Raw genomic sequence first — 23907 nt, forward strand, 5'->3', positions numbered from 1 at the left:
CCAGAAAAGATTGATTTGAATTCAATATTACTTTCAAATTGGATTAAACCATACCACAAATACTCTTAAAAGAAACCAAATAAATAAAGAGTTTTTTTTATAAGTCCCAAAAAAAAGAAATTATTAAAGAAAAAATGATATGTAAGTGTAATTTACTCTTATATATTTTAGGAATTAAATTTTACTAAAATATTTTTACTCTCACTTTCTATGAAATTAAAAGAGAAATTCAATATTTTATTAAAAAACTGAATATAAACAAATTTTTTAAATGCTAAAATCACAATGAATATGAGATGAAGGGAAGGGACTAGGGAGTAAGGTGTCCAGGAATAATCATTGATGTTTTGTAATTTGCAACATGCAAAAGTGGTAATGTTTTGAAATTTTGAATGTTTGAAATTAAAAATAACAAACGTGCGCGTGGCCATGTGATGTGTGTGCTTTGGACACGCGAGGAGGGAGGAATGCGCGCTCACTCCTCCGCAAATTCAAACTACAATTCTCTCTCTTTCCCTCTTTCTTCTTCTCGCACCACCCTCTCTCACTAGATCCAACTCCCTCAAACCCTAACGCTCCAAAACAAAAAAAAACCCCTCGCTCTTAAATTTCATCTTCCGACACTCATCAAACACCATCTATACCTTTGACTCAACCACATGAACGAGGATTGCAATTCCAGAACAGCGTCGCTGTTGTTGTCCTCATCCTCCTCCCCTTCGAATTCCAAGGTCGGTCTTTTCCACGCTGTTCCTTCAATTCTTAGTAGTGCTTTCGAATCTAGAAAAAACCATCATCTCAGAATTTGAGGTTTGTGTTTCAGATCGTGGGAGATAAGCGTGGAAGCTCTCACGCGGGTCACGGCGCTCGGAAACGGGTTAAGATGAAAGATCTTGACGCCGTTGTTCACTCTGTGGGTAATTAAGTAATTTCGTGTTTCAGCCAAACTACGTCGTTTTTTTTTTGTTGGGTTTTCGAAAGTTTGCATTTTGCTCTTCAAAGATTTCAGCTTTTCATCTATGTATCGGATTTATTTTTTCCTTCTGGGCAGAGACTCCCTTCTCAAACTTTTATTTTGGTCTCAATTTTAATTGTTGTTCAGAAACGAATAGCCGTTATTCGGGATTCAAAAACGACAAAGAAAACACTGTGCAGTGGTCGTTGGGAGCTACGGATGGTTCTCAACAAGCGAAAACGGGAAGGAAAGCGATGTCAGAAGAGTTTAATTTTGCGGCTAGGCCTCTGGATCTCAACACTGATGTGTGCAAAAGTGGAGGGTGTGAGAAGCAAGAAAAAGGACATGCTAATTTAGTAGTCTCGAGGGGAATTAATGTGGATCTGAATGTAGAAGATGTTACCAGCCCTGTGAATTTGGAAGCCGCGAATTCCTCTAAAGGGCACAATCCTTTTAAGTCGAAGGATGTGTCCGAGAGTGGGAGCTGTGTTGGACCTTTGGGGGATAAAGATCCGATGACGAAATGGAAACAGATGAAGGAATATGGTTTTTGGTCGCCCTCTCACGCTGGCATTCCAAAGCCAAAACAACGTGGAAGGAAAAGTAAGAATGAAGTGCTTAAGAGAAAGATAGAGCTTGCGAAGAGGGAACAGGTTAACCGGTTTACCAAGATTGCTGCTCCAAGTGGACTGTTGAATGACTTGAACCCCGGAATTATAAATCATGTGAGGAATAGAAAACAAGTGCTTTCAATTATTGAGAATCTTGTAAGGTCTGAAAAACATGAAAGCACTAGCGCGGGGAGTAAGCAAGCAGCACATCGAATACATGGAAGTGTAGAAATTAGTAAGAGGGATCAACAAAATGTGGCTGATGTAGGTGAGCATCAGCATGCCTTTGCTTGTGAGGAAGGGGCCCTTCATAGCTCTTCAGGGAACAGACAAGCTAGAAAGTTTCCTGTGACAATGGATGATTCTTCTTCTTTGATTTTGGAGGGTAAAGTTTGTGATCGTGACACAGGCACTTTAGAGAAAGGTAGTCTTAAAGGTGGTGTGACACAGTCAACGAATGTTGCAGAGGATGATGTTTTGGCTCTGAAACTATCATCTGAAACGAGGGCATCAATGAGTTCCACCACTTTGTCAAATGAGGAATCCTCAAATGTCACTATGGTTTCATCCCTTTCCCTAAAAGGCTCGTAACAATTTCCCTCATGCTTATGCTTTATTTTTTTCAGTTTTAGTTGTTTCTTTCCTTTTGTGCTTGTTTTTAAACCATTTCATGTAATGCTTAGTTAGATGGAAGGGACCAGTTCTTTTATTCTTTTTGGAGTTTGAAAGCTAGCAGTGAACTGGTGTGTTCAGAGATTAATTCTTTACACCACACACTAGGGTAGATACGGTGCATTTGGTACCATAAGAAGTAGTTCAGTGTATCTCATTTTCAGCTTGTGAAATATTTATGAGATTTATTGGGCTTCAAAAGAAAAATTCCTTAATATAGGTATTTCTTTGAGCCTTTGCTGATATGGATGCTTCTATGTTTTCCAGCTGCTACTGTTGCTTCTCAATGGTTGGAGCTTCTACAACAAGACATCAAAGGACGCCTTTCAGGTAAATGTCATATTTATTTTATTTAACCAGGTTTTGGAGGGGAAATGTTTACATGTGATTTTTGCATTTTTTTCTACATTTCCCAGCTTTGCGTCGTAGTAGAAGGAAAGTTCGATCTGTAATCACTACTGAGTTGCCGTTCCTTTTATCAAAAGAATTTGGAAATAACCAAGACTATGATCCTTGCACTGTGGAAATGTCTGCGGGACTTCCCACTAGCAAAATAGCAGATATGCATCGGGCAAGATGGAGTTCTTTGTTTGATCATATGGATGCAGCTCTTTCTGAAGAGGAAAAACAACTTGTGAGTGCAAAAAAGACAACATTTATTTTAATTTTCTTAAGGTTTATTTTAGACTTATTTTAAGTCAGTAAGTGCTATAATATGTGAGAAATTATAGGGGGTGGGGATAGGTGTTTATACAAGAAAAGTAAGGTAGTGGTTGGTTTGTTTTCTATTTATGTTTTTAGTTAGTATGTTTTCAATAGGAATTAAAAAATGCTACTTGTTTTTAATTTTGTTTCTTTTTTTAAAAGTTTTATGAAGGAAATGATGAAAATATTTTCTTGTTTTCACCATTACTTTACAAAACTTCACAGAAATAGAAGGAAAACTAGATAACATTTTGTCATTATTAATGAGAGAACATATAAACTAAAATGAAAACAAAAAGCAAACATATGAAGTCCAAATTCTTAAAAGAGGCAAAAGTATCACTGTCCAACATGTATCTGATATCAATAGTTCAATATAAGTGTCCGATATGTATTAAAAAAGTATCCATTATTTTTTTTAGAATTACCCAATACAACTTTGGTGCAACTAGGATCAAGGTTATCAATACAGGCTCAGACCGACGTTTGAATTGGTTTGAACAAAAACCGGTGATATAACTAGTCCAAGTTGGTTGATGGGTTGGAACTCGGAAATGTTGTACAACTGGTGTGACCCAGTTGGTTTTCTCATTAAACTGTCTTGCCAGGCTTTCATAACTAGAAAATTGGGTCATGCTTATATTAAAAACAAAAGAGTGAAATAAAAGTTATCGTCTTGCTGTGCCATTATGATATCAGGTAGACATAGATTGCCCCCCTTGCCGCATCCTCAATGTGCGCTTGCCAAAATCAAAGCTTTCGTTGCTGTGTCTTTGCCGTCATAGTATTCAATAGTGTGCTTTAGTGGAGTAGTGAAGTAGACCAGTCCTAGGTCACTATGGGGTTCCAATAGCAGAGCAATTTTCAATAGCAGCCACTGTGGCTGGTGGCAGCAATAATGGCCAAATTAGTTGCTTTTTGTGTACTGTATTGGTGCTACTGTGAAACAACTAATGTTTAGGTTTTTTTGGATATTCTTCCCCATTTTCTAATGCATTTTTTTGCTTCCAAAATATAATAGGATTTCAAAACCCTTCTTCCTTGACTATTCCACAAAATGTTACCTTTGTTTTGACCTCTGTTCCTTCACACTTTACAAGACTTTTTTTCCTGTCTTCCGTTCTTTCTTGTTCCTTCCTTTAAACTTCCCTCCCAGTTTACACACTGTTATTTTTTTTATCCAACTTGGTTGGTTTCTGTTTATTTCTGGAAAAATTTTCAAGTCATGCATGGTGTTGATTTTCTTTTGATAAAATGAGTATGGCTTTGATTATCTGAGTTGAACTTTATTTTGATTACCTTTTGTGGGTTTGTTTCTATTGATCTTTTTTGTATCCTTGGCTGCTGTAACACATACGTTGGTGTGAATCTGGCTAAACATTAAGAGCTTTATTTAGGTGGTGCTTGGTTTGAGTCCTTGTTTTCTATTTTCATTTTCTGAAAATAGTTTTCATTTTCAAATTTAAGATTAGAAAACATGTTTGTTTTGATTTGTTATCTTTTATTTTCAAAATATGAAAATATTGAAAACTTGATACCGAACACCTTATCAGCAACTATTGGAGAAAACAAATCTGATCAAAATCAAAACAAAATATTAACACAAATTAGAATCATTACTCAGAGCAGTCACATAAACCATCCCTGCAACCACACTTGTGAAGCCATGAAGCCATCACACAAGACATGTTCTTCATTCCAACGAAAAAGAGTTTGGACAGAAGCTAGCAGAGCTGCTGGAGGTGGCACTGTTTGACAGGAATGTGAGCGGTGGCGGAGGAAAACCCCAAACACATTCTTGAGCTGTGGCTTGTAGTCGTCAAGAGGAGAGGAGTCTTGAGTGGTGGTGGAGGAAAAAGAGTGTGTGTGGCAGTGGAGCAAAAATGCAACGACCAAGCGATGGTGGTGATTGATCGGAGATGGCATACAGTAGAGGTGGGTACAATTGTTGGTGGTGGTTGAGTGGGGGAGACATTGAGATGGAGAGAAGGATAATCCACGAAAAGGCAGAAACAATGTGTTCAAAATTACATGGAGTGCCACTGTGTTTTCATTTTACTTGAAAACATAGAAAACGACAATTTATTGTTTTCAATATTTTTGAAATTACTGAGTTTGTTTTCTAAATTTGAAAATGAAAATGTCAAACCAAACATATTTTCTCTCTTATTTTCTATTTTCAATGAAAATGAAAACAAAAAATGAACTAAACAAGTGCCACCTTAGTTTCCAGATTTTGGTGCCATTCCTTCAAAGGGAGGCTTTCAGGTTTGTCTTGCAGATAGTTACATGTATGCTATATATTGACTTCCTTCTTTGCTGCTACAGAAGATAAAATAACTATAGCCCTTTGATGTTTTTACATTGATTTAGTTTAAGATACCAGCTAGTCTGTTGTTTGGTGGTGAGTGACATCCAATTTATGTATTTTTAATATTATTATTATGTGAAAACTCTTCTTTTATCATTTGCCTGTTGCAAGAGATAAAAAAACTTATTTGAATGATTGATTATTTGAATCTCCCTTGTCTTTTGTTTTGAAACTTGTTTGCTTTCATGATTATGTTAAATATATTTGCTTTTTATGTAGATTATATTAATCATTTCTCGTTATTGATGCTTTCTTGCAAGGTGAAGAACCAAAGCTCTGGAGCATTAAATTTACATGGTTGATATGATTGGTTGCCTATGCTATTGGTTTGCTAATATAATTATGGGGATTGATAAGACAAAATATTGATGATTGCTGACTTTGTTGGTTAGCAATCAACATTGTATATCTAATTATATGTATGGTGATCAAGTGCAGCAAATCCTTGTTAATTTTTTCTAATTTATGTTTAACTATATATAGTTTTTCTATCTTAATTGTTTTGTTTATATATTTAGCTTTCACTTTGGCTTTCATATTTGATATGTATTTTTCTGTTTCTATTATTAGGTATTCATGTCATGGTAATTTACGGTCTTGAATTTTAATACTGAACTTGTGAAATGTTAATTCGTCTTATGATTTTTTGGATAATTTTTAGCTATAATTTGAATATTTTTAATAACTTTTAAAGTGTGGAATTTATAAGTTATGAATTTCATACTACTTTATGTAGTTTAACAAGTGACTCATTGGTTCTACCAATGATCCTATTTGAGTCATTGACTGGTCCAAAAAGTATCCACTATTTTTTTTTTTTAAATTATCCAATACGCTTCAGTAACTCGGGATATGGCTTTATTTCAAGTTATGTACTGCAGTTTTTTTTGTTAAGTTTCTTTTGCCTCTATTTTTTAGTCTTTCACTGTATAAGTTGTTCCAAATTGGCAGCAAAAAGGAGCCCCTTCACTGGCCGGGCTTGCAAATGACAACCCTGATAGCAAATGTACCTTGGTTCTCATTTTCTCTCCCACTTTAACCATAACTACCTACAAACCACCGTGTCTTGCCTCCAAACATGCAAACATTCTATTGCAAGTAGACATCTGCATTTGTGTTTGCTACTGCAAGCACCAGTCTGCGTGAGCTGCTGTATTGGCTCTATTCTGAGTTAATGGTTGTTGAGAAAGGTTCTGTTGCTCTCAGGACATCTTAGAAACAAACTAAATACCCTTCTTCAGTAATGCTGTTGGAAACAGTCAACCATTTTTGTAGGAATGGTTTAGAAATGCAAAACTCAGTTTTAAATTGTCTGTTACAGTTGCAGTGCAAATATTAGAACTTTGAAAATTGACAGGTAAAGGCAGCCATAATTGTGGCTGTGAACTGTAATTTAAAACTCTTGCTAAAGGGTATATTATCTTGAGACCATATCTGCATGCTTAGGATCCCAGTTTACTTAGAATAGATTTTTCATTACAGTGTCTCATGATTTCAACTTTCAAGTAATGGTGGATACTAGACATTTCCATGGTGAATATACCTAGGAAGATGTTAAGTTACTGGGAAAGAAGTTTGTGCTTTTTCCTTCATCTAAATCTGAACTTTTCCTTGTTCATGATTTCAGGAATGTTGGTTGAATCAAGTAAAAGAAAAGCAATTACTATGTGACCAGGGTATACAACATGTAAACTGGAGCTCGGCTTTTGGTTTACAACAGTTGGGGAATTCAGAAAACAACTCCCGGTAAATGTGTCAATTACCTGTCATAAAATTATGTACTATCAAATATCAATGATGTGGACTTGGTACATTTGGTTAGGTTTGAAATCTTTGAACTGACATCAGGATAACTTCCTAATGTGAACTTTAGCAGTATTTGGAATTTAGGAGAACAAGACTTCTGCAAAATAAAGCCAATTTAATTTGTTGCTAGCCATCTATTTACCTTAAAAATTAATGTGAAAGGAAATTTGTAAATAATGGAATAACAGAAAAAAATATACATAGCAGTCTTGAATAGTTAGAGATGACAGGCTGATGTATAGAGTAACTGGAAAAAATTTATTTTAGGTTTTTAACCAATCCAACATAACTTTTTGTTTATTTTTACATATATGCTTTTGTTGGTCTTAGAATTTGGACTTAATGCGTAACTCAACCCTGCAAAACCGAGTAGTAGGCCAGGACTGTCTAAGCTTTATAACTTCTATTTAAACCATATCTCTAGGTTAGGTGAGACTAAATGACCACCAAAGGGTGCAATTAAGGTATCTCTCAGAGGCTGCAACTAAGGTGGGTTAGGAGTGACTGCAATTTAGGTGGCTTTCCAACACTCTCCCTCATGCCCAAGGATAAAGGTCTTTAGAAGCTACATTTAATTCATATAGCTTCCAAAGCTGTAATTTAATCATGTGTATATGTAGTGCATTGCTAGCTGTTGTAGTTGGAGAACCCAAAGTCTTATAAAGCCCACCTTAGAATCTCATTTTTTTAATGTGGGACTCAAGTTTCATGCCTTGCAATTGGATCCTAACATCTCACCTCGTTCCACAGCCTTGGCGCCCACATGGGCTGGCTGTACACTAGTCCTTTAACTAGTTCCAGGAAAACATTGCAATGCCAACATGTCATTTGCAATTGAGACATGGTGGGAGGCTTTGATACCAATTTGGTAGAAAGTGGATAAAAAAGAAACAAACTAGAAGATATTAGGGACTTGTGTATTGTGAAAATGAAAGATGAAACAATTGAACAAAGGTATTTGAGACCTATATTCTTTTCACTTTCTACTATTTCTGAATGCGTCAATTACGGATACAATTACCCTTTAAATTCCCTTTGCCCCCCCATCTAGCTAATAACCAATGTTAGTTATTAGTTACAATATCAGGCCTAGGTCCATTTTCTCCTATTTTCTTATTCCTTTTTATTCTTACATATACCTTCTTAATAGGAAGGTGCTGCCTATCACCACATCACTATAATGGAAAGATGCTTAAATAATTGGTCGCTTTCCTTCCCTTAGTGTCATGACCTGTACTGTGATTAATAATTATTTAATAAGCAAGCTGATAAATGTTTTGCATAATGATTTCTTGATCTCTACTGAGTTACTCTTAGAAGAGACTGCGTAGCTGTTTTGGCTATTGAACTGAAACAACTTAATGGATTTTTAAGAAAGACTATCCATCATGGGTACTTATGCAATGGACTGGAATTTTTGTTCTTTTGTAATTTATTATCTGCTACTTAAGGTTAATAATTACATATTGTTGAATATCAAGCAATAATCTTTCCTTTTAATGTTATATGGAAATTGTATCTCTGATTTAGAGGAAACATCATTTCCTCTATTTATTTGTAATCAATGCAACAATATTACATAAACTGGCATCTGTGAGGTCTCTAGACACATGGTGTTTTTCTGCCTTTCTCTATGTTTCTGTTCTTCAAACATGGTATCTAGAGCCTCTAAGAAAGGCAGCCTTTGAAACTGTGCTTGCCCGAAGGACTCACTGCCCTTGGAGGAATTTTTTTTTTTTTGTGATTCTTTTCTCTTTGGTTCACATTTCAGTTTGTTGACACTGTCCCTTGAGGAATTTTTTACAAACCATTTTCGTCCGCCACCAACTGTTGTCATCCAACAAGCTCTTCTGGCAGCAACACCATTGTCGGAATCGCGGTTCGCTGATCTACACTACACTGTTGACGATGTCCTTTTCTGATCATGAACATGCCCTCACGTGTGTTTTTCCTCGAGCCAAACAGCCATGCTCAGACATGCACTATTGGCGCGTGTAGGCCTCACTCTGGCAGTGTTTTCCATGCCAGTGGCACTTTGCATTGCCTGCACTCCCTTTGTAATCTGAACTTCCGTTGTATCGTTTTTGGTTGTTGCAGATTTTGTTCATGTTTCCTATGGTGTCTATTGGAGCTACTAAAAAATCTAAACTTGAGGCCCTGCTTTCAAACTTCACACTTTCCAGGGAGAAGTTGGACAATTCCAATTACTCTACATGGGCTTCCAACATTCTCCTTTGGATTAGTGGTCAAGGGTACAAAGAGCACCTCACTTCTATTGTTGATTCTGTACCAAAAGTTGAACATGCTAAGTGAAAAAAGATTAATGCCCAATTATGCTGTGTCATCAAATCCACCATTCACCCTTCTATAAAATTGATTTTTTGTCCTAATGCAACGTGTGAATTGGTTTGGTTAGAAGCAAGAACTCTTTACACTAATGACGCTCAGTGCCTCTATATAGTGTACCAAGAGTTGATGACTGTCGTTGCTCCACAACGGTTTGATGGCTTGATGTTCGCCTATCTTGGTCGACTCCATACTGCATTCCATGACTATAATGAACTTTTTCCTCCTGCTGCTACGAAACCTGAAGAAGCCAAGAAGGAACTTGAAAACTGCGGTACCTTCTTTATGACATTTGCCCTTTATTGGCTTGCTTTTGGAGTACTCTGCTACTCATGACCAAAGTTTAGGGTTTGTGACAGCACCTACTATGACTAGGACATCTTCTGCCCTTCTATGAATTCCACCTAAGCATACTGGTGCCTCATCTTTGGCTTCTGTAGGTGATACTTTTGCCCTTGCCTCTCGAAGTAGTGGGTCAGCATCGACTCGGTCTCGGAATGGAAATTGCAACCTGTAGAATTGACATAGGTGGTGTGAGCATTGCCATAAGGATAATCAGAATACTAATCATTGTAGGAAACTAAATGGCACGTCTCTTGATTACAGGCCTACTTGTCCTACTAATGTGGCCAGTTCCTCAACAACTGATAAACCTCCAACTACTGAGTAACCCTAGCAACATATGATGATTTTCTCTAGTGGTTTGAGAGTCGTCAGAACTCTGGTGTCACTACTTCAATTGCATAATCTGGTAATTCATTTGCCTATATCTTATAGTCTCCTACTCTAGGTCCTTGGGTGCTTGATTCCAATGCATCTGATCTCATATTTGGTAATCACTCTCTTTTCTCTTCCCTTTCCATGGTCAACAATTTACCTATTACTACCTCTGCAAACGGTTACCAAACACAGTCACAAGGAGTCGACACCACCCATTCCTTACCCTCCCTTACTGTTGAGTTTGTTTTATTTGTCCTCGATTGTCCCTATAATCTTCTTTCTATTCATTGCCTTTCCCAATATTTCGATTGCTTGATAACATTCACTAAAGATATTGTTACCTTGCAAGAGCGGAGTTCGGGATGGATTACCTGTTAGCCTCACAACAAGCGTGTTCTTTCGCAACATCTCCACTTACCATACATGCTCAGTTGGGACATCTTGGTCTTCCTGTTCTTCAGAAGTTGGTACCTAGTTTGTCCAAGTTGTCTTCTTTCCATTGTGAGTTGTGTCAGTTAGGAAGACACACTTGCCAGTCTTTTCCTAATTGTGTCAATTAACGAGTTGCATCCCCTTTTGCTTTAGTCCATTCTGATGTCTGGGGTTCACCTCAAATACTAGCCCCCTATAGTTTCAAACATTTTGTTATATTCGTAGATGATTTTAGTCGCTGCACATGGCTATTTTTAATGAGAAATAGATCTGAAATATTTTCAATTTTTGAGCAATTTCATAATGAAATTCAAACCCAGTTTGGGATTCCTATAAGATCTTTGTAGCGACAATGCCCATGAGTACTTGTCACATCAGTTTCAAAAGTTTGTCATCTAAGGGTATTCTTCACCAAACTTCATGTGCCTATACCCCTCAACAAAATGGGGTTGTTGAACGCAAAAACAAGCATCTTGTTGAAACAACCCAGACACTTCTTCTCCATGGCAATGTCCCTTCCCGTTTTTGGGGTGATGTTCTCACAACCTGTTATCTTATCAATCATATGCCATCAACTGTCCTCGAAGATCAAATTTCTCATTCTATTTTTGTTTTCACAATCTCCTCTACATCCTATCTCTCCTCGTGTCTTTGGTTCTACCTGCTTTGTTCATAATATGTCGCCTGGTCTTGACAAACTATCAGCTCGGTCAATCAAGTGTGGCTTCCTAGGCTATCATCGGTCCCAAAAGGATATAGGTCTTTTCCTCCTACACTCAATCGTTATTTCATCTCTGCTGATGTGTCTTTCTTTGAGTTAGTGCCATACTTTGAGTTTGTTTCTACTTCTAGTGATATTGAGCAATCCATTCCTCTTGGACATACTTCTATTTCTCCTCTTCCCTTTGTGTCATAGGAAGACTCATCTGAGCATCCTCCTCAGAACTGGCCATTTGTGAGAATCTTCCTCAGAATCGACCATTTGAGGTATATCACAGACATCCTCAACCACTAGTGGCACCTGCGCCTACTCCTATAGTTAAGACTGAGACCATGATCGATTCTTCCCTGGCTCCAATCACCTTATTGGATCCTGACCCTCCATCTAACCTTAACCTACCCATTTCTCTTTGGAAAGGTACACGTTCCACAAGTAACCCATCTCCTCATTATGTTACTTTGAGTTATCACCATCTTTCTCCTTCACTTTATACTCGCCTTTCTTTGATGTCCTCATTGTCTATTCCTCACTCTACAGGTGAAGCTTTTTCCCACTTAGAATGGAGACATACAATGATTGACAAGATGTGTGCTCTCCAAAGAAGTGGTACTTGGGATCTGGTTCCTCTAGCCCTGGGAAGACCCCAGTTGGATGTTGTTGGTTATACAACCTTAAAGTTGGACCCGATGGCAAGATTCATTGTTTTAAAGCCCGCTTGGTGGCAAAGGGCTACTACACTCAGGTTTTTGGACAGGACTACTATGACATTCTCACCTATGGCCTAGATGGACTCTGTTAGATTGTTATTCTCTATTGCAGCCATTCGTCATTGGCCTCTCTTCCAACTTGATATTAAAAATGCTTTTCTGCATGGAGATCTTGAGGAGGAAGTTTACATGGAGCAACCACCTAGTTTTGTTGCTTAGCAGGAGTCCTCTACCATGGTTTGTCGACTTCGCAGATCCCTCTACGGACTTAAACAGTTTCCAAGAGCATGGTTTGCTAGATTTTGTACTGTTGTACAACAGTTTGGGTTGGTTCATAGTGAAGCTGACCACTTAGTTTTTGATCGTCATTCACCACAAGGATGTATCTACCTCGTGTATGTAGATGACATTGCTATCACTGGAGAAGACCAGCATGGAAAAGCACAATTGAAGCAATACCTTTTTTGTCAGTTCCCAAATAAGGACCTTGGGAGGTATTTCTTAGGTATAGAAGTTGCTCAGTCCAAAGATGGTGTAGTAATCTCCCAAAGAATTTGCTCTTGACATCTTGGAAGAAATTGGCCTTATGAATGCTAAGCCATTAGACACTCCTATGGACCCTAGTGTCAAATTGGTACCCAATTAGAAGGATTCCTTTGCTGACATATAAAGATACCGAAGTTTAGTTGGAAAACTAAACTATCGCAGTCACACATCCTGACATAGCATTTGCAGTCAGTGTGGTGAGCCAGTTCTTGAATTCTTCCTGCCAGGATCGTTGGGATGCAGTTATACGGATCTTGAAATACATCAAAGGTGCTTCTGGAAAATGACTTATCTATGAGGACAAAGGTCATGTATGGATTGTTGGATACTCAGATGCTGATAGGGCTGGGTCTCCTAGTGATAGGCGATCCACTTTCGGGTATTGTGTAATGATTGGAGGGAATCTCATGTCCTGGAAGAGTAAGAAGCAAAATGTGATGGCAAGATCTAGTGCTTAAGCCGAATATAGAGCAATGGCTTTAGTAACATGTGAGCTGATTTGGTTGAAGCAACTTATTAGAGAGCTCAAGTTTGAAGGAGCTGCACAAATGGCCTTGATTTGTGATAATCAAGCAGCTCTACATATTGCATCAAATCCTGTTTTTCATGAAAGGACCCAGCACATTGAAGTGGACTGTCATTTTATTATACAGAAAATCGAGTCAGGTGACATCATCACTAGATTTGTTCATTCATGTGATCATGGCAGATGTGTTTACCAAATCCTTGAGGGGTCCATGGGTTAACTACATATGTATTATTGCATTAGTTACAAATAAATAGAGGAGATAATGATTCCTCTAAATCAAAGATACAGTTTCCATATAACACTATATAAACTGGCATCCGTGAAGTCTCTAGACCCACGGTGTTTTTCTGCCTTTCTCTATGTTATTTGTGTTACTTCAATTTCTCAGTTTCGGTAGTGAAATATCTATTTTTCCAAGGTACCAAAGCAATAGCTATTTTTCACGAACGTTTGGTACCAAAACACGAATGTTGTTCCCTTTGCCTTTGCCGGTTTTCCCCGACCCGACCTTGATGGTCAATTATATATTTGATTTGTAAAACTTAGTCCATGTTTATCTTCAAAATTGAAACTCTTGAGTGCCATTATGAATACTATTTGTTAATTTTAGAAGCATTAAGCCTTTTACAGTTTGAAATTTATACACGTATTTACCTTGAACATGCATTATTAGTGAGTTGTGCAGAATTTTCTACCAATGTATAAAATCTTATTTCTACAACACGAAGCCAAATAAATGGTCACAAATTTGACAATTTTGATATTCTATAATGTGCAGAGCAACATTTGATAGCTCGGAGAAAGACTTAGCGGTGAATGCAGCTGCTGCTTCCATATATTCAACATGTAATTTTCTATTGTCAGAGAGCTAACCTGTATTTGACTTAGAGTTCATGCATTCATGTTAGAATCTTTTATTTTTTTCATCCTTAATGAAATGACCAGTAATTGTCATGGGCACGTATAAAAACTAAAGTCTAGGCCCTCGTGTATGCGATTATGATTGTAACATTAGTTGAATATAATTTATTTATTTTTACTTTTTTTCTGCCCGTCAGTAAATTTGATTGTAGTTAGATATCTCATCACTGAAGACCATTTTTGTTAATGACCAGAATATCCCTTAATATGTGTTAAGGACCAAGTTTGGTGTACAAGTTAGGGAAGAGCGTGGATTTGCACAGTTTTAAAGTGTGCTTTTTCGTTTGAATGGAACTTAACAAATTTGTCCTAACGAAAAAGAAGTTTCACAATTTTTTTATAATGCGTGCGCAATGGCTTCATAGATAATTGAACACAAACTAAAATAATAATAAAAAAAAACAAAAAATGTGTTTCTATAAAAATGATTAGCTGTTATTATACTATATAGTAAAATAAAGCTGGGAGTTTGGAATTCAAGGACTACATAGTACATTCAAATTTAAGATAAGGGGTGATATAGAAGTGGAAAAATAGAAATAAAAATGACAATGAATTGAACTAAATTGGAGTGAACTCATGGGTTTTTAACTTCAAAACTCAAATAAATGTTATAATCACATTTTTTCTAAAAAGTTGAGTACTTAGTCCAAACGCAAGTGCATCTTTGAATGTCACATGATTTTGAATAGTTCCCTAAATATGAGTGAAGTTAAACTATCGAAGGCTTTCTCATTCAAATTCAACCCTAATTTAGGTTCCTTTTAAATGATATAAAATATTGAAATAAGATAAAAAAAGCTCAAAACTAAATATTTCTTAAATGAGCTAAATTAGACTATTTTCTAGCGTAGTTTTTATTCTAAAATTTGAACTATACTAGAGTTTGTGATATTTTTGTATTGCATTAGTGCTAGTAGGGCATTCACACAACTTTATTCAACATTCCTTTGAATTTTTTAGTATTTGTTATTGCAATCAATATAAATGAACCTTTGCACGAGCATGGCATTCAAGGGCTACATAGTATATTCAATTTTGAAGTAAGAGTGATATAGAAGTGGGAAAACTTGTTAGAAATGAAAATGATGAAATGGATTGAACTAAATACTCAACCCATTTAATTCAATCCATTTAGGGTCCATTTATTTATTGATAAAAATGAAAGTGATTCTATAAAATTAGAGTGAACTCAAAGGTATTTAACTTCAAAACTCAAACAAATTTGTTATAATCTCAACTTTTCTTAAAAGTTGAAAACTTGGATCAAACCGAAGTGCATCTTTGAATGTCACAATATGATTCTGAATAGTTACTAAACATGTTGAAAGAAAAATTATAAAACATTTTCCATTTCAAATTCAATCATAATGAGGCTCCTTTAAAAAAAATAATGACATAATTGAAATAAGATAAAAAAAGGCTCAAAACTATAGTGCTTCTAGGCTTTAGATCTTCTCAAAACATCCGTATAAGTCCATTCAATATTTCTTTGATTTTCATAATATGTTTTTTTTATATGCAAAGACTGAATTTGATTCAACCAAACAATCCATATTTACATTAGATAGGATAAGAGCATCAATATGAGGTTGCATTTGCTTACTCCTAACATGATTGTGATGAGAAAAAGCTAGTTGGGCCAAATTGTGGGCCACTCTATTACCTTGTCTTTTTTACAAAATGAAGTTTGAAACCTCGGGTTCCTCAACACAAAATTTTGCAGTCTTCAATGATGTCTTGAAAATAGGATTTAGAGACTATTTTATGATTCGTCCAAGCTTGAACAAGCTACAAACAACTAGTCTCCCCCAGAAAACCAATAAAGGACATGTCACGTGCCAGTTGGAGAGCCCATCTTAAAGCTATAGCCTCTGTAATTTTGGGAACCAATAATTGATTTGTAAGTTTCGTTGTTGTTATTAGGCATTGCCCCTGAGAGATTATGCATATCAGACCCAAGCCCACACCATTTTGTTTACGTTAAGGGTGTTGCTAGGTGCACTCAGCACTTAAGATGAAATGATGAAAATACCCTTGATCCATAAACCTTTTTACGAATCAAGTTGATCCGTATGCTTAATATCAACCTTACGGATCAACTTGATCCGTACAATTTATGGACCACCCACACGCACACCCATCAAAAATGCAAAAAAACGCAGGGGGAATTTTGGTATTTTTAAAAAATGTTGGGTGCACCTAGCAACACCCTTACGTTAATAGTTGCATCAATGTTTATTTTGACCCCTACTTCTACTAATGGTGGGATCCATGACTAGGGGTGTGAGATGTTTGAAGACCTTTTTGACTAGGTAGTTGAACAAATATCCCAAAAATCTTAGTTAATAACTAGAGATAAAGGTGTCTTCCTTTCTTCAAAAATCTGCTTGTTCCTCCTTCTCCATATAGACAAAAACATCCTAAAAACTTGTTGTAAAGACATCATATCCTTCATGTCAAAACAAGAAGCTAACCACTGGTTGAAAGATGGTATGTGATCTAATAAATGAATGCTCATCCGGTTAGCAAACCAAACCCTCATGACCTCCTTGCTTTCGAGGAAAATATGTTCAATAGTTTTTTCAACCTTTTTACAACAAGGGCATATTGGATCAATGTTGGGCATCTTCCTTTGGAGGTTCTCTCTAACTGGGATAATATTCTTACAAGCTCTTGGTACCAGGTTTTTGCACTTAGGATCCACATTGACCTTCCAAATGTTTTGCCAAAAATCACCAGGTACAACTCTTTTTTAGGGTTCCATTTGTGCAGATTGGGTTAAAGCTTGATGGTAGCCAGGTTTTGCAGCATATACCTCTCCTCCGAATATTGCCAAATGAGCTTATCTTGATCTAGCAAGCTCCTAAGACTTATGATGTGTTTGACATCACTATAGGGGGACAAAAACTCTATAGCATGTTCATTCCAAGTACGTGACTGATGGTTAATAATCTCGTACACTCTAATATTCTCCTGAACTTCATCCCTTACTTAACTGAAGACTTTATTGTTTAGGGAATTTGGAATCCACATGTCCCCCCAAATGTTGATTTGCAGCCGTTTTCCAACCTTACCATATAGTTCCTTATTCAATGATGGTTTTCATCGAGCAAATACTTGACACATAGCTTGGTGTGTTTCCCGTTGTTTCCTCTAGAGCCTTAGAATGAGAAAAATATGGTGCCTTAATGACTCTAGCCTTAGAATGAGCAAATACTTGACCATACATAGCTTGGTTGCGTTATCAATCTCCATCATTGTTTGCCTAACAGAGCAATATTGAAGCTAGATATCATTCTAAAAACCATTCCACCTCTTTTTTTTTGTTTTTAGGTTTTGCTAACTTTTTCCAACTCACCGAGTGGATTTTTTTTGTTTTCATGACTTCTCCAAAAAACATTGGTTGCCATTGCCTCAAATTGGTTACAAACAACATTAGGGAGTGTAAAGCAACCCAACACATAGGATGGAATAGCCTAGACCACAACTTTAGTTAAGGTTTTCCTTCCCGCCCAAGATAAGAATTTCTCATTCCACTCTTTTAACTTCTTCCACACCCTGCCCTTCAACATTTGAAACACTTGATATTTGGACCTTCATATATAGTAGGTACTACTGGAAAAAGCGCATTCTATGTCGGCTAATAATCGTCGTCATAGACAACGTTGTAGAAAGTCTTTACTTTCTATGACGGTTCCATAAAAAATCGTCTTAGAAAAGACATCCTTCTAAGACGATTCTTAACTAAAAACCGTTTTAGAAAAGTACCTTTCTAAGATGGTTCTTAGTTAAAAACCGTCTTAGAATGGTAGAATTTCTAAAATGATTTTTAAGAGAACCGTATTAGAAAGTAGACATTCTAAAGAACCGTTTTAGAATGTGTTTTTTTTAATATTATTTTAAAAAATTAAAGATTCTAAGAGGGTTTTGGCCTAAAAGCCATCTTAGAATGTGGTTTTTCTAAAAAAATATTTTCTTCACTGTTTTTAATACCTTTTTATCTTTTAATTATTATTGCAATGTAAATCACTTATTATTTTATTCCAACATGTCATTATACATAAAAAAATAGGACACTAATTACATATACAAAAAAGTTAATTTCAAAAAAATAAAAAGCACAAACAAGAACGACAATGTCTACTTTTATAGCTCAATGAACATGTGGGACACTCGGAGCTCTTGACATAGCCAATGGCCCAAGAAAGTGCCATGTAACAATTGCAAACATGTTTAACCATCAAAGATGCTGATAATAACTTACTTGATTGAGCCCAATTGGTTTAAAATTATGTACTTTTAGTCTCTTATAAAGGACTAAAAACACATTGCTAAATGTAAGAATTAAAAAAAAAAGAAACTAAAATGAACAATCATATTTCCAAGGACTAAAAAGAAATGTAAGCCTATTTTTTCTATGTGGCCAATCCACTTAAAATAATTAAGCACCATTGCTGCTTATAACATAAAGATAATATGAAGATAGATGACAATGAGGATGCTAGATGAGATTAAAGAAACAGGAGAATCAAAAAGTTAAAAACAACTAAACATTAACTAAAGAGTATAACAAATAAAATCATAATGCTTTCCAACTGTCCTCCTTATTTCAAAAGGCTATTACTTCTTGCACCTACCAAGTTGCTTCCTACACCTCCTTAATGGCTTCGAGAATGACCAATTCAAAATGTAAAATAAACATTCTAGACAGGGTGCGGGAAGCAACTTGGAGGTGCAGGAATTAACAACTGCTTGGTAATTGAGTCTAGAGTCCACTTTAAAATTCTTACAAATAATTAACATACTAACCTATCACAAAATGAATAACCTGCTTACTTGCGACATTATCTTCCCCACCATGGTTTTCCCATAGCCCATCATTCCTGCATGTCAAATTCAAAGCATTTTTAATGCCAAAGTAATTTCCAAATCATACCATGTTAAGAACAAGAAGCCAACCAAGAAACTGACCAACAAGATAAATACAACGTCCATTTAAATGCATGTGGCTGGATCTCTTGCGGTCTATTATGCTATTTTAATGATTCAAGTAAGATAATGGCATATAGAATTATAGATACGTTAAAGAAAAGCCAATTAACCTAAAATAAATTTATTGGTGAATTTACTAAATTAATTAAAAATGACAAACAACATCATTGGTATACCTTTAGAATTAACTCTTCATCAAGAGGAGCACGAACACTTCCAGATTCCATTATTGAAGCTACAAAAACAACATTAGGAATAATATGTAAAATTTCAAAATGGGCAACACTTGTTTTATCTAGTAAGAATTTAATTAAAATATACTACCAGTATAAAGGTTTTTTTTACACTATCATCCAATATAAGATTGACATATAATTAAATATTATTGACTTCTATAAAATTAGCTTACATAAAACTGAATTTAACTAATCAAAGAAACTTGATTGTTGATCTGCAAATTAAATTCCACTAGAGGAGTACCCCACTACGCTTAAATTCTGTAATTACTCTTGTTGCATTTATGTGAATATATTTTTTTTTCTTTTTTTTTTACTGTTATACCATGTAGATATTAAAATAATTACCGACATCAAAATCACTGGCACTGATGATGATGTACTCACAGTTCTATGGATTTGTCTGGATGATGATCTCATGCTTACTGCATGCAGTCTTCATGGTAAAGCTTCATATCTAATAGAACCCAAATAAAATTGTTAACTAGTGATAAACAAATGAAGATAGATTGAGCAATATTATTTAGATTACTCCAAATAAAATGTAGTGCATAAACACTTGAAATCATATGGTATTGTTACAGGACATATACAAACCATTGTGGGGGTGAATTTGTTTATACTATAAGAAAATATGAGACTATATCAAAATTTATTAAAATATGTACCACCATAAGGTTAATTATAGCATAAAACTGTCAATTATTCAATCAAAATTAATATTATATATATATATAATGATAAAAGAGTTTCAAGTAGAGATTTCCCTTCCCTTATATATTTAGCTTTTCTTATATTCCTGCAATTCTTGGGTTCAATTACTTCTAGGGAAAGCCTACTCAGATTGAGGCCATGCCAGTGATGCTGTAACTGTTTATGATTAGCTCATATCTACTCACCCTAATGATTTTTGTGGATAGTTAACTAAGGTCTCTAATTTCTCTCAATTAATTACTAAATGCTCATTTTTTTTCACCTAGATTATTTGATATTAGATTCCTATCTTCAATTATGCTATTTTGGTCCAAAAGACATGTAGTGAAAGAAGTTATTCACTCAAATTATGCCATGTATTTTTACCGGGAATCATCCTAAAAGAAAACAAAAATATTGGTGACACGCTTAATGATGAAAAACCTTGCCATGTTTGACCATGGCAAATCTCATTAGAATATTTAGGGAACAATGAAAGTCTTGATTTTCTATCAACTCCCAATCTTAGAAGGAAAAAATAAAAATACTCATTCCAATGGAAGCGAGGTGTGAGACTTGAGAGGCATGTCAAATATTCTTATTTTCACATTCTACTACAGCATAAAAATTACATTAGTGAAATTTGAGTAATTAAAGCCTGGCTTACCTTGCTGAAGGTGCGAGCAACAACAAATCTCAACACAACTTAGTCAAACTTAAGAATAGCTGAAGAACAATAATTGTTGGGGTTAACTTTCCATTTATTTACCAATATGAGGTTCAATGCATCCAAAACTTAGCTAATTTCAACAACAATGCAATACATAGATCTGAACATATACTCTACCTTGAAAACTTTTCACTATACTATAAGAAGCGGCACTTATAAATTGATGCTGAAGTTGAAGCTATAAGTATAACTATAAGTATGCTAAAAGTTTTAGTTGTAGAAGACAATGTGATAACATAACAAGGACCAAAAACTAAACAAACAAATATCAACTTCTTCCACTTAAATTCAAGAAGTTTTGCTCTCTCTTTGTATAGTCAAATTCAACAAGTGTCATTAATAAAAGGAGATCAATCAACATGTGTCATTATCTTTAAGAATGAATATAAATTAGTGATATAATAGGACTTGAAAAAAGTAGCTCACCTCCTGTCATCAAAGACAGATACAGGTTAACCTTCATGTCCAATAAGTTTACTTGAAAATTATCTTTGGTTTTCTTGATGAGTTGAAGATTTGTTGTGGTGAGGGGAAACTTTCCAAAGAATAATCTGCCCAAACCAAACACTTTGAAGTAATTAAAAGAAAATAGAAACATCAACACGTTAAACATCAAGCCATAACAAATAATAGTAGATGTAGAGTAATTTTGGAAGTATTTTAAGTACAACACTTCTATGAAGAAAACCAAAGATAATTTTCAACATTGTTGTTTCTTAAAAAAAATAAATCAAATAATAGTAGATGCAGAGTAATTTTAAAAGATAAAGGTTGCCAAACCAATTTAAGATTAAATAGTAAAAGCAACATGTACAAAATTATACATGTGTTGTTCTTCATCATTGAAAATAGTGCGCTCTGTTGCCTGGACCTTCTTAAAACCTTTTTTCATCTCTTTTTCCATTTCACGTTTGTAGTAAGCAGGAAGATTGTAGTACCTGCCACATTAAAAGACAAATGTAAAAAGTGTAACCTTATTACTTAACCATGGAGAATTCGAGGAACATTATTACTGATAGGTATCTAATTTTGCTTCCACTATCTTCTGATGTTGGGAGTTAAAAAAAAAGTCCCACTTTTGAAATTTTTATGGAACTCAGTGAAATAATGAATTTTTGCTATTCAAGAGATCATTCCAACAAATAGTATCAATATTGTACTTGAAACAAGTCAAGAGAAAGACATAATTATGACTTATGCTCATAGACTATCATCATAAATAATATACTACATTCCTAGAATTGGAAGAAAAAAAAGGTAATCATTCGTATAATATCAAAAGCTGAAGAACAAAACAATAAAACTCTTCTTCACCTAGTACTAAACTCGTGGCATAGGAGTACCTCGTGCTTTACATAGGGCCTATTATGTCTTTTTCTTTCGTAACATGATATTTTCAGTTCTTTACTAACATGAAGTCTTAATCCTTAAATCACTACCACACCCTCACTATACCCAATTTTGCAATAAATAAGTTGGCTGCACGAGGCAAATAAAAGATCGTGAGATGATACACGTAAGTAGAAACAAAAAATGGGAAAAACAAATTCATTTGATGAGAAGTGTGCATTACTACATAAGCATGAAATTATGGATAGAATAGAAGTGTGGGAGCGTAGAGTGCCTACGACAACATTGATGTTTTGATCTCTATGCCTCTCAACAAACAAGTCAATGGTTTCTTTGAAAGCCTTTGTATCAAGAAGTAGCGTGGTTATGTCCTGAAACAAAATTCCTGACAGAAACAAGGAATGCAACATAAGCATAACACAACCATATAATCGAATAAGAGAAGAAGAGAGTATTAGCGACCTGGCACAAACGAAGAAATCGTATTATGTTAGAATAGTCACGTTTGAAGATTGAAGAGAGAGATGTTGAATGGAAATTACATGAAGTAGTGGAACGGAGGGGTGGAGAATTTTGAAAGCGGATCGAAGAGGGTGTTGTTGAAATTGCGATCAGTGGAGGGAATCTAAGACAACTAGGGAAAACAGTGACAACTGAATTGGAACAACAAACAACCCACATCCTTTTCACTTGTCACTTTTCAACACTTAACCAACAAATGGAAAGCAAAGGCTAACCTTCATGAGAATGCAATCTTCCAACTAACCAAACTTGCTTATATATTCCCTTAATCCCTCAATATTGATATCCCATGGAATCACCAAAACCAAATGTGCAATTATATGAACACCAATTGCAAAAAACAAAATCAACCGAAGTTGAAATTTCGATAAATTCAATTGACAAGTGAAAGCATATATAAAATATTAACAAATTGAATGTGCATGATTGACGACAAGCTTTCGCTACTCCATCAGAAACTTCAACAAATCACAATGGAATGGGATGCTATAGAGTGAAAAATCCCTATCCACCACTTTGAGGTAAATAGAACAAAAAAGGGGTGGAATCTCTAGATTTTTCACTCTTCGTTGCAATCTCCATCACAACCGTCATCATCAGTTCTAGAAACCTCCACAGTAAAAGGCAGAATCTCTAGATTTTGAGTGTGGCGACAATCGTTGGAATCATTGGATATTTGACAAAAGGGGAAAATGTGTGAGAGCTTACGATGGGAGTGCCTTTCATGCTGAGATGAGGCAAAGGGTTCATGGAGGAGATGTTTACGATGTAGATGGGGCAAATGATAGTTGTCCCTTCATCTAGTGTCCCCATTAACTTCGGATCCTCGTTTTTAGTTTCCTCCAGGTCAGGGCATCCCATGAGAAGCGTCAACGTCTCACGACAGAGGAGTCTGGGTTGGGGCTATGCTTCTTCCATTAGGGGCTGGTGGAGCGAGAATGCGAGGGGGGAAAAACGTGAGGGTTGGTAGCATATCTAATCGTGAGAAACAAAGAGTCACGACATTCGCAAATCTAAGACAGAGAGTGAGAAAGAGAAAGGAGAGGTAGAGATAAAATTAAAATAACTCACTTCTACAGTTTCGTAAGATTTTTACAAAATTGTCTTCGAATAATGGTCTTCTAAGATGGTTTTACAGAAATCGTCTTGGAATCCGACCCATTCTAAGATGGTTTTTGAAAAAGCATCGTAGAGTGGTAGTTTCGAAGACGATTTTAGTAAAATCGTCTTCATTGAAAAACTCATATTTATAAAATTTTCACTGTCCTATATACTACGATGGTTTTTGGGGAACCGTCGTCGAAAGTGCATCGTAAAATACTACTTTTTTAGTAGTGAG

General features: G+C 35.6%; 1 protein-coding gene and 1 long non-coding RNA gene across 7 annotated transcripts; one reads left to right on the top strand and one right to left on the bottom strand.

Moving 5' to 3' along the window:
• The first annotated feature begins 442 nt into the window (after window positions 1-442).
• Window positions 443-14232, top strand: LOC114393488. Of its 4 annotated transcripts, none has more exons than XM_028354843.1 (7): window positions 443-731; window positions 803-917; window positions 1103-2149; window positions 2506-2568; window positions 2655-2872; window positions 6942-7060; window positions 13900-14232. In XM_028354843.1, exons 1-7 carry the CDS (start codon window positions 660-662, stop codon window positions 13991-13993), a joined length of 1728 nt encoding a protein of 575 aa, XP_028210644.1. In that variant the 5' UTR covers window positions 443-659; the 3' UTR covers window positions 13994-14232. The 4 variants fall into 4 exon arrangements, with proteins under 4 accessions (XP_028210644.1, XP_028210645.1, XP_028210647.1 ...); XM_028354844.1 differs by having other exon boundaries at window positions 444-731; window positions 824-917; XM_028354846.1 differs by lacking the exon at window positions 443-731 and having other exon boundaries at window positions 824-925.
• A 4296-nt stretch (window positions 14233-18528) lies between these two features.
• On the bottom strand, window positions 18529-23606 carry LOC114393032. 3 transcript variants are annotated; one of them, XR_003662457.1, is made up of 8 exons: window positions 23277-23606; window positions 22325-22431; window positions 21521-21634; window positions 21123-21247; window positions 20634-20692; window positions 19661-19730; window positions 19214-19272; window positions 18529-18928 (listed from the first exon to the last, which is right to left on the bottom strand). It is a non-coding gene; the product is annotated as an uncharacterized LOC114393032 (long non-coding RNA). The 3 variants fall into 3 exon arrangements; XR_003662456.1 differs by lacking the exon at window positions 20634-20692; XR_003662458.1 differs by lacking the exons at window positions 20634-20692; window positions 22325-22431.
• Window positions 23607-23907: the final 301 nt, after the last annotated feature.

This window comes from Glycine soja, chromosome 17 (genome assembly GCF_004193775.1).
Source record: "Glycine soja cultivar W05 chromosome 17, ASM419377v2, whole genome shotgun sequence".
Taxonomy (NCBI): domain Eukaryota; kingdom Viridiplantae; phylum Streptophyta; class Magnoliopsida; order Fabales; family Fabaceae; genus Glycine; species Glycine soja.